The sequence below is a fragment of the Pterocles gutturalis genome, unplaced genomic scaffold (genome assembly GCF_000699245.1).
Source record: "Pterocles gutturalis isolate BGI_N339 unplaced genomic scaffold, ASM69924v1 scaffold4231, whole genome shotgun sequence".
NCBI classification, from domain to species: Eukaryota; Metazoa; Chordata; class Aves; order Pterocliformes; family Pteroclidae; genus Pterocles; species Pterocles gutturalis.
In genome coordinates, this window is record NW_010100077.1 from 40,815 (window position 1) to 51,891 (window position 11,077).

The 11,077-nt window shown below is 46.9% G+C and overlaps 1 protein-coding gene across 1 annotated transcript in view; it reads left to right on the forward strand.

Moving 5' to 3' along the window:
• DNAH1 (dynein, axonemal, heavy chain 1) overlaps positions 1-11,077 on the forward strand; it is a 71,480-nt gene that overhangs the window by 36,315 nt on the left and 24,088 nt on the right. The window contains exons 36-47 of the mRNA XM_010078194.1: positions 1,299-1,476; positions 1,763-1,957; positions 2,631-2,750; positions 3,383-3,541; positions 3,832-3,936; positions 5,174-5,314; positions 5,818-5,978; positions 6,670-6,827; positions 6,964-7,137; positions 7,498-7,536; positions 8,575-8,753; positions 9,564-9,794. Coding sequence (XP_010076496.1) covers positions 1,299-1,476; positions 1,763-1,957; positions 2,631-2,750; positions 3,383-3,541; positions 3,832-3,936; positions 5,174-5,314; positions 5,818-5,978; positions 6,670-6,827; positions 6,964-7,137; positions 7,498-7,536; positions 8,575-8,753; positions 9,564-9,794 — 1,840 coding nt within the window. The remainder of the gene's footprint in view (positions 1-1,298; positions 1,477-1,762; positions 1,958-2,630; positions 2,751-3,382; positions 3,542-3,831; positions 3,937-5,173; positions 5,315-5,817; positions 5,979-6,669; positions 6,828-6,963; positions 7,138-7,497; positions 7,537-8,574; positions 8,754-9,563; positions 9,795-11,077) is intronic.

Genomic DNA, 11,077 nt, shown 5'->3' on the forward strand with positions numbered 1-11,077 from the left:
CTGTGTAAATACACTGCTGGCCTTGAATGACGAAGGATGGCTTTCAGGCATAAAGGGGCATTTCATTCCTGTTACCAGGGCTCCTGCTTGCTTGCACGGTTTGGAAGCGGGAAGCAATAGCCCCTTTGCCCTCTTGACAGTCAAGTCCTACTGCTTATGTTTCCATATGTGACCTGAGGTTGACTTTGCAGCTCACTTTATCCATAAGCTGAGGTGTGAGAAGCAGTGTGAATCTGCCTTTGGCCCTGTCACCCACCACTTGTTTAGGGGCAAAGCTAGAGACTGTGTTCTGTAAAACCAGGGAAACTAAATCAATATGAAACTAACTGCCTCCAGGAAAAGTGCAGGCAAGTAAACATTACTGATGCTGAGACCCAGAGCATCCTAATGTGGGTTCTGGTGTGTCTTTACTGAAGGACATTTTGTAGGATATTCCAGTTAAGCTCGACAGTTTATTTATGATGTGACTCTACCCAAGGGCAGCACACAGGCACGTCAACATGACAAAAAGAAAAATACAGCAGCAATGTAAAATGTATTTACAGACAAATCCATCTGTTTTAATCAGCTGAGCTTTAGAACAGACTGTTTTTCCTTGATCTCAGTAACAATACCCTGGAATTCACTAGCACTATAAAAATAACAAATAAATATTTAATAATGGGAGTAGAGTCCAGGGCCTGAATGGAAATTGAACTCCAGGCTTCTGTGTGCAGATTAAGTTCTGCTGTCAACAGTCAGCATTCCTTGTGTGGCTGCTCTCCTGTTCACCAGCACCACCTGGGTTCACAGGCAGCTGAAGATGGGGAACTTCTGTTAAAAAGGGGGTAGACTCATGCTGTTTAGCCTGGATTCACCATCCTAACCTATTGTTACCCAGCTGAAGCATCTGAATTAGCACAGTAGCTGTCCTGAGTCTCCCTTTACACTTGGAGGAGAAGAGGCACCTCCAGAGAGAAGATAAGCTGCCTGTGACCTGAATGGGTGCTAGCAACGCTGCTTTGCTTTTCACTGAGGACAGAGATGTGAAACTTGGCATTTTGTAGTTAAATGACATGACATCCAGATCCTAATGCCCAAATAAATTGTCTCATGGTGCCACTCAGGCTGAAATGTGTCTCAGTAAAAGAAACAATGAGATAGACCTTTATGCAGCTCACTAACAAGTGAGGCACAGGTATCCTTGGGCACATGAACCAGGGTAAGATTCTGTCTCTGTTGACTTATATGGTGGAAGCTTTGCTGTGATTTCAGCAAAACCAGAATGGGCCGAGCCCTGCCTTCCTCCCCCCTTTCAGGACAGATGGGATCCTTTCCTCACTCATCCGTTGGGGAGCTGCGGCCACTGACACCAGCAAGAAGTGGTACATGTTTGATGGGCCAGTTGATGCTTTGTGGATTGAGAACATGAACACCGTGCTGGATGACAATAAGAAGCTGTGTCTCAGCTCAGGGGAAATCATCAAGCTGACAGAGGTAACTCATCCCTCCCACTTTTGCTACCTGTTGTCTGTTTTCCTTCCTCCCTCTTGGAACAGACTTGCCTTTTACTTTCCACTTGATGTCTGTCATAGACTTGTATGAAAATTGGTGTCTCAGTAGTAGACCCATGTTGGCCAAACCTCTGCTGTGCCGCACAGACACAACAAAAAGAGGGCCTCTGCAACAAAGCAAAAGATTTCAGCTTCACCAAATTATGCTGAAAGATATATCGGAAGGGATCAAGTCTTTATCCTCCTTTCTCTCCTTTTGCAATTTCCAGAGCATGACCATGATGTTTGAAGTCCAGGATCTGGCTGTTGCTTCCCCTGCCACAGTTTCCCGCTGTGGCATGGTTTACCTGGAACCTAGCATCTTGGGGCTGGAGCCCTTCATTGAGTGCTGGCTGCAAAAAATCCCAGGCATCATGCAGCCCTTCTCACAGCAGCTAGCATCTCTCTTCAGGAGATTCCTCAAGGTGAGCTACCATGTCATTCCAGCCCTTCCATAGCTTGGAGCTTGTCAGCTCAGCCCAGACTTGTCAAGGCCTAGATTTAAATGCCATTGTGGAAACACTTCAGACTACTGTTATACAAACTGCTATGTAAATTTACTGGGTTTAATAGAGGTTATTCACTGTTTCCTACACATGTGACTTAGCCTTATTGATCATTATAGCTTGTTTTATTTCCTTTTAAAATTATCTTCTGGACAAAATCATCCCTGGTGCAGCTCCATTGCTTACAGTGGAGTTACTCCAGAGAGAAAGTTGTAAGAACAATTTTTGTTATTCTGCTCTTTTTCTGAGCCACTATTTTAATGAATAACCCAGAGCTGCAAAGGAAAGGTCTGAAGGGAGCAAACCATTTAACAGCAGTGATGGCACAAGATGCATGTCACTGTTGCACAGAACCAAAAGACAGACCCAGAGGTGTCTTATGGCTAAGACTGAACCAAGCAGTTTGTCTTACTTTTCTCCAGTCAAAGCAGTGGTACTCAGGCTGCAGCGGGAAATGGCAACGTTCTCAGTCATACCTTCCCTGCTAAATGTAGCCTGCAGGGAGGTGAGGAGAAACCAGAACCCTAGAAGGTAAAAGCAAAGTCAAGAGTGTTGGATGGTGACAGTCAGTTGTTCCTGCCTCTCCTTACAGGAGGCCATCGGCTTTGTCCGGAGGTTTGTGAAGGAGATAATTGCTTCAACAGACAGTAACCTCACAAGGAGCCTTTTCATGCTCTTGGAATGTTTGTTTCAGCCTTTCATTCCCATTGAGGTAGGATTTTGCTGCTATTGCTTGTGTGCACCTGTAACTCTTAAGGGCACTAAGTCATGCAGGGGGTTCGTCACTGGAGAACAAAGTGCTGGTGCAGAAAGGTCACGCTGTAGCTCATCTACGTGGCAGCAGGCAATACAACATCCTGCAAAGCGCAGGTTAACCTGGAAGGATTATGCTTTGCCTGCTGAGAGAGCAAAAGGTAAACTTCGTGCCTACCAGGCTGGAGGGAAGTGGTTCACTTCTATTTATAGCAGAGGGAATTGAAAAATGAGTGGAAAGCAGAGATCAGAGCTAAGCAGCAATGCACTTCAGATTGCCAGTCCTTTGAGAAGTAATATTAAAGAAGGCTGGACAATTTTCAAATTAAAAACCAAAGACTAAATTCTTCTTAGCTGCTGTTGAGTGATATTAATTCAGTAAGGGGTGTCTCTCAAGGGGTGTCTCATTGGTGTACACCAATGATACAGCAAGTTTTGATCCACAGAGTGCAGTAACAAGGCCTGTGAAAAAATGGCTAGAAAAAGCTACATAGAAGCTGAATAGAATTATGAGCACGTTAAGAAGAGTCTGGGTTTTGTGTACCTTAACCATGCCTGAGAATTTTACTTGTGCTCTTCTCTGGTTCTCAGGGAGTTAGGGTGATTCCCCAGGAGAAGACAGCTCGTATTGGAGAGCTGATTGAACCTTGGTTTATATTTGCCTTGATCTGGAGTGTGGGCACTACTGGAGATTCCCAAGGTCGCACGGCCTTCAGTGTGTGGCTGAGGGAGAAGATGGCAAAGGAAAAGGTGAGTAAAGGAAAAGCAGATCCTCTCGTTATAGAGGAACTGGTAATGAAGAATGGCGGTCATGGATTCTTGAATACCTGGAGGCTTTGGATGGGCTTCCTCTTGGGATCTGGTATACCAGATCTGCTTCAAAATCCAAGGGACCCCTTGAGCTGGAAGATTTGGGAGGGAGAACTGACCCCCCTGGCCTGGGCAGCATCCTGTTAGTAAAGTCTTCCCTGCAGTAGTGCAGATCCTCCTGGGAACTGAGCTGAGCGGCAGCCAGGTTCACCCCAGCTTTGTTCCCACAGATCCAGTTACTTTTCCCAGAAGAAGGTCTGGTTTATGACTATAAACTCTATGATGCTGGGCTTAGCAGTGCTGAAGACGATCTGGATGAGGAAGTCATTAAGGAGGTAAAATATTTCACTTTCAGCTCTGGGAAATTTGGGGGGAGGGACCAGGAAGCGACACAGTCCTGCTGGATTTGGTAGGATTTTCTCATCAAGGGCAAGTCACACAGAATCACAGAAAGGTCTACAGGAACCAAGTGAGAATGTTTAAAGTTAAATTAAGCTTTTAATTAAAGGAAGAAGGCAGTTTCTTGCCCTGAGGGTTGTGAAGCAGATCTTTTGAATCTGAGCCAAGGGCTGGTCAATTCAGACCTGAGTGCCTCTGCCAGTGCTCAGGAAAGTGAGAGGGCTCTCCAGGTGTGGCTGCTGGAGGACAGGGAGCAGCTCACATGGAAAGGTCTGTCTATGTTAGAAAGCAGAGCACAGCAGCAGAAGAGCTGTGTGCAGCAGAGTCTGGAGGAGGAGCAAGGCAGACGAATATGCTGTCTTTTTCACAGGAGACAGCAGGGCATGCAAGTCCTATCTGACTGACAGCCACCTGCCCCTAGGCTGAAAGAAAGAGAAAAAAAAAAAAAAAAAAAAAAAGAAAAATGCTTCCTTCCCCTTCCTGAAATCCCAGCAAAATAAAGAGCCCTATGTGAGCATCAGGTTCTTAGCAGAAGCTGCTGGTGTCATCTCTGTGGGAAGGCCACATGAGGTGGTCAGGAATGCACATCTTCTCAGTGTTCTCCAACACATTCCTGATAAAACCTCTATCTCACTTGTAATCGTGGCCTATGGGAGGTTAGTCTGTGACTTGCCTCTAGCACAAGTTGTCCATGTTTTGTACAAATACAAACTCTCCGTGTGCCTCTGAGTGCAACATAGGCGATGGCACCAAACATGAAGATAGGATCCCAGCTAAGGCCTCTTTGATCCTCCACTGTGGGGACACTTACAGGGCAGGTGAGCTTAGGACAGAATTCCCGTTCTTGCAAATATCACAAGTACTCCATCACCCTTTGATCCTAGTTTTCAGAACTGAGGGCAAGTATGTTGCTGCTGGGGCAATGACCTCTAACTCTTGGAGTACACTTCTTCTCAAGGGAAATGAGTCAGGCCCTCACACCATTGCCATACAGAAGGGTATAGGTGGCAAGACTAGACAGAGGGGCTAGAAACCTGAATTCCTCGTCAGAATCTGAGCTGCTACACAGTAGCATCCGAGTTGTGATGCGGAAAACACAGCAGAAATGCTGTTTTCCTATTCCCCTAAGGGATAGATGCAACCATCCCCTCTAAACACACTCATACCTTTCAGGTGCGCTGGGAGAAGTGGCTGGACTCTACGGCACAGTTCACTATGGTTCCTGATACCAACTTCTGTGACATTATTGTGCCCACAATCAACACAGTCCGAATGGCCCATCTGCTGGATCTGTTGCTCACCAACCATAAGCCAGTACGTACCCAGCCTTGTCTTTAATTTTTTGATTCAAGCTTGTTTTCTTCAACAAGGGTCACCTTTTCCTCTTCCAGTGCAGCTAGAACCTAACAGAACCTACCTGATACTTTGAGATTATTTCCCACTCCCATGGATTTGTATTTCTCTTCTCAAAAGCTGTGCCTAAGCAACAGGAGTTCTCCATTCAGTCCCCAGGCACTGTGCCAGTGCCCCAAAGGAATATCAGCACTCAGGTGGTCAATCAAAATGCAGCAATTGCTAGATAGATAACCTATCACCATCCCTCTTTACCTGTTTCCTGTGGTTCCTTTTCATACTTCTTTGGTTGGATTCCTTCCGCACCAAGAGATCTATAACCTTGAACAGCAGTCCTTCTGGCTTCTCCCAGCCTTTGAAGCCTAAGTGAGAAGTAACCTGCCTTTTCTCCAGCAAATGTCGGAGAGCTGGGAAACACAGACTGTCTGCCTACGGTTACGCTGCATTGCTAATTGTACTTCTAGGTTCTCTGCATCGGTCCCACTGGCACAGGGAAGACTCTCACCATTATGGACAAGCTTTTGAAGAATTTGCCTCCCAAATACATCACCCACTTCCTGACATTCTCAGCACGTACCTCTGCCAACCAAACCCAGGATCTCATTGACAGCAAACTGGATAAGAGGCAAGTTTCCTTTCTGCATTTGCAAAGGCAGTATCCCTGAGCTCAGTGTTTCTCTCAACTTGGCCATATAGTTGCATCCCAAGACCTGAAGGGGCCCCAAGCAGATACAGCTGTGGCTAACAAACTGGGCAAAGAGCAAATCTGAGTTGGGATCATGACAGCTGGTAATAACTTGATAAAATGGCAAGAAAATGAGAAGGATTAGTGAGGGTCTGTAAAAGTTGGTCCAATTCTAGTTATTCCAGAAACACTACATTTCAGAGCGCAGGTGTTTGCAAACCCTGGTGTGGGGTCTTTATAGAAACTGATGAAGGGAGAAATTGTGGCTGCTGACTCCCAGTCCAACTCGCCATGATTAACAGCTTCCCTTTTTCCTTCCTGGTCAGCCACTGATTTGAAGTTTCCGCAGATTCATGGGCTCAAGCTTTGCTTTTATTTGCACCCATTTATTCATTGTGCATAAGTAGACAAAATTTCGCTCGTGGCTGCAGAGAAGCCAGTGCGTCAGACATTGCTCTCAATCTTCTCGGTGCAAAGGCCCATATAAAGGGGTATATGGAGTGTAAGTGTAAGGGTAGCTGAAGCTGTTGACTCAAGAAGCCTCTGGAGAAAAAATTGCTTTTGGATCAAGTTGAGACTACCTTTGCAATAGGAGTTGTCCTGTGTCCTTATGCAGCTTCTGTCCTTACAGGCGGAAGGGTGTGTTCGGGCCACCGGTTGGGCGGTACTTCATATTTTTTATTGATGACTTGAACATGCCCATGCTGGAGACTTATGGTGCCCAGCCACCCATCGAGCTGCTGCGGCAGTGGATGGACCACCGGGGCTGGTACGACAGGAAACAGATCGGTATGACCCAGATCCTTTGCCCAGCACTCTTGGCAAAAGTTGGCCTGTTGATAGAGATGAATACCTGCTGTAGAGATTCGTGGTGAGGGCTTTTAGCTCCAACTTAGCATTCATTCCTGATTTTGCACTCTTCAAGGTACTTTTAAGAAGCTGATAGATATTAACTTTATCTGTGCCATGGGACCTCCTGGAGGGGGAAGGAATGCTGTCACTCCACGCCTCACCCGCCATTTCAACTACCTCTCCTTCACGGAGATGGAGGAGAGCAGCAAGAAGACTATCTTCTCAACGATCCTTGGCAGCTGGATGGGTAAGTTCTGCAGACAACTGCCACCTTCTCCTCAACCCGCCAGTCAACCCAATGATAATGGAGGTTGGAAGGGGAGGAAGTAATATTGATGATCTCATCAAAGTGTTGGAAGCTGGAACTTGCATTAGTTGAAGATGCTTTTCGGCATGTGTTGTTTGAATCTTAGCAAACAAGGAGCTCATACACTGTTTTGTCTTAGGGCCAAACTCTGCTGGTGCAAATCAGCAAACTTCAACTTTGACTCTCAGTTTCATAAGGTAACTCATAGCTTAGGCCTTTCAAAGAGGATTTTGTTTGTGATGTGTGATCCTTCATCTCAGCAAATAAAGCGGTAGCTCATGTTTTTTTATCTTTTTCTAGATGGACTCCTAGGAGAAAGAAGTTACAGAGATCCAGTGCGTAAGTAAGAGCAGAAAGATGAGAGACAGATACTGTGAGCAGAACAAGCTGATGGGCACAGCATGGCACAGCTTACCTGTGCTTTCAGCAGACAGACACTTGCCCAGACAAACAGCCTTCTGTGGAAGCAGAGCCTTCTGTTACTCTCCATCTGCTGCAGCCTGTGGACAGCTGAGCAGAGAGGATCTAAGCATGGTGCTTCAGCCACCCAGAAAAAAGGGTTCATTTGGAGTGAAATGAGTCGTCTTATATTTGACAGGGTGGGAATTTAGGATCATCTTTGCAAATGTGCCCTCATCTGCAAATCTGCCAGTAGGAAGGAGTGAGACTAAGTGGGCTATGAGAAAAGCAAAGCAGAGCTTTCTGGGTGCTTGCAATATTCACAAGCATCAGTACCTGACCATGAGCTCAGGAGCATACTGAAACATCTAGCTGTGATTAAAAAGCAATTAAAGAATTTTGTAAACAATGCAAAAAGAAGTGCAAAATGCTAGGGTGTCACAGGACTCTGTTTCCCCAGGAGTGTTTATAATGAATTTGATTGAGAGTTTTAAAAAAAAAAAAAGTATTTTATGCTCTAAAGCTGGCAGCTGTGTTTAAATCTTGCCAGACTATTGCATAAGAAATTACCCTCAGTGGCTTTGCATTTTCTGAGACTCCACTGAGGGAGTACAAGAAGGGAGAAGGAAAACCTGTCTGCAAGTATTTCAGGTAGGCACCAACTACCTGTCTGGCAGTGTCTCCTCTCTCCCTGAGGTACATGAAGTTTTATCACTGCAGAATTGTTGTGATGCATTCTTCCTTCCCCAAATCTGATTCCCTTTGGTTGGGAAACTCATTGGCAAACTGTCCACTGCAGTGAGCAGGCATTTGGTCAGGTCCCCACACATTCTCTGCATAAGGAAGCAGAAGAAAAGTATATTCCTGGCCAAGTCCTAGCAACACCTCTGACACTCAGTGCCACCTCTCTGCACTGCTAAGACCTCCTCATTCCAGTCACCACCTTGGCATCCTCTCCACCTTCCTCTGTCTCTGCAGCAGGGGCAGTTGCAGTCAAAGACTTGAACGAACCCTTGGTTGATGCCACCATCTGCATGTACTTGACCATCACATCCCAGCTGCTGCCCACACCGGCAAAGTCGCATTACACCTTCAACCTGAGAGACCTCTCCAAGGTGTTCCAGGGCATGCTCATGGCTGAGCCCAGCAAGATCAAGGTGAGTCTTCCGTGAGTACAGCCGTGCCACCCAGGGGAAGACCAGAAACATTCCAGTGAAGGCCTTATTGACACGCCTGAAAACAGACCTCAATTTCTTGTTGGAGCTGCATTTTGGTACTGGTCAGTGAATGTGGTGACCTTCCCTTTGGCTATACTGCCAAGTACCAGTAGTAAACAGACCCCCCTGCCACCCCAGCCCTTCCTTGGCGTGGAAGCAGGTGAGTGGCCACAGGAAGTCAGCACGACACAGCCCAGATGGAGCCATAGGGGACCAGACATGACCACACAGGGGCAGAGGTGTTGTCCTGTTACCAGCCTGTAGCAATGGAGGCTTCCGCCCCTTTGGCTCTCCTGAGGACCTTGCTCTGGCTCCAGCCTAGCCAGTACAGATGGACTTATCGCAGGAAATACTTGGGAGCCTCATTCTGTGCTACACCTGAATAAAAGGATCTTTCCAAAAGACACAAGTACTTCTGAAAACAGTAAAAGTTAAATCAAACTGGGGGAAAGATAAGGACCAACAACATGAAGTTTACATTTCTCAAAGAAAGCCTGACATATGGGCAAATAGAGGGGGGATTAACCGAAGCTATAATGAGCTCTTTGCAAAGCAGCTGCTTTGACAAGAGTTGATTTTGAGAGGAGAAGGGAATGCAGCTTCCTCTACCCAGTTCTTTTTCCATTTCAGCTGCCTTCTAGCAGGAGTGGAGCTGACCACATGCTAGGCAGGAACCAGCTTTCCTGACAACAGGGCTCTTAATACTTCTCTGCTTCTCTCATGGGGTGTTTTGCTGGGGTTTCCTACCAGGACAAACTGCACCTGCTGAGACTGTGGTACCATGAGAGCTGCCGAGTCTTCTGCGATCGCCTGGTCAGCAAGGAGGACCGGACCTGGTTTGACAACCTGATGAAGAGTATGATGGAGGAGTTAGGCAGCACTTTCGAGGAGGTTGTCCCCTCCCAGCCAGTTCTGTTTGGGGACTTCATGGACCCAGGTGCCAATATCAAACTCTACGAAGCAATCGACAGCCAGGAAAAGGTGAGGACCCTGGGAATCATGATGATGTGAACTATGTTCATATCTTCCAAGTCTTCTGCAAACAAAACAGTTAATAGTAACCATGGGTCTGCTTGAATTGAAGGTGTCTGGAATCACAAACCCTCTCAGAGCTCTCCTGTGAAATCCTAGCCCCGATATGGATAGTGGCCACATTTGGTGTGATGGGGAGTTGAGGTGGAACAAGCTGTCTCTGCATGGCCATCCTGGGGGCAGCTTGCTATGCCAAATCTCCCAAATGAGCTGCACTTGGGACTGGAAACTGAAATCTGCTGTAAAGAAATGGCACATTACCCCCAAACAATACTGCTTTTGCCATTAAAGACTGCACAATTGACCTTTAGAAGTAATTAATGTTACTGCCAGATTCCCTGTTGGAGAAGATACTGTGAGTACTTTGGTAATGATAATTAAGCAAAGGCAATGAGCAGTGTGTTTTGCACTCATTATCAGAAACAGATGATTATCCTGTCGTCTCCTCTTGCAATAGCTGTGTGACAAGGACTGGTAATTAACTGAGCTTTCCAGTCTCTTTCACAAAATATGTAGGCCTGTTCCCCACCGAGGTGAGCACATCTGAGACAGCCAGGCTTACAGAGCAGCTGCGCGGTCCCCTGATACGCACAGGGCTTTGGCACCTAGGCAGGGATCTCAGTGCTACGTGAATTCCAGCTGATGTTGCTTGCCCAGTTTCACAGTGAGATTGCTGAGGGGGTAGGACCAAATCCCACATGTCTTCCTGCTTCATCTCTTGCATCTCAAAAGCCTGGGGGTGCTGTTGAAGGGAGTCCTGGCAAGGGCAGGCAAGACTGCTCCTGCAGTGATTCTGTGTGATGGCTGGACTGGGAGAGGAGTGTGCTTCTCTACTCCTCGACAGCCAGTAGGATTTTCTTCCAGCACTTGCCCTTTCCAGCCAGGGTCCTGACTGCAGGATGCAGCAGCACCAGCAGGCAGTGATCAGCTATGGAGCGAGGAAGCTCTCCCAGAGGGAGGCCCTGGAACATCACGGGTCAGACAGCCATAAGCTATTTTATTTTGAACTATGCCTTGCTGTTTCTCCAGCAAGCTGTGGTGGTGGGAGCAGCAGACCTTGGTCACTTGCCGGAGTTAGTTTAAGGTCACCATCCAGCAGCTGCTGCCACCACCAATAGCTAAATTCAGCCCAGTCCAAGGGTAGTTCTTATAGGAACATAGAGCAGTAAGAGCCATCACCACCCCACAAGCGGCTCCTAGGGAGCAACTGAGAGAGGCAGCAGCTCCCCGAC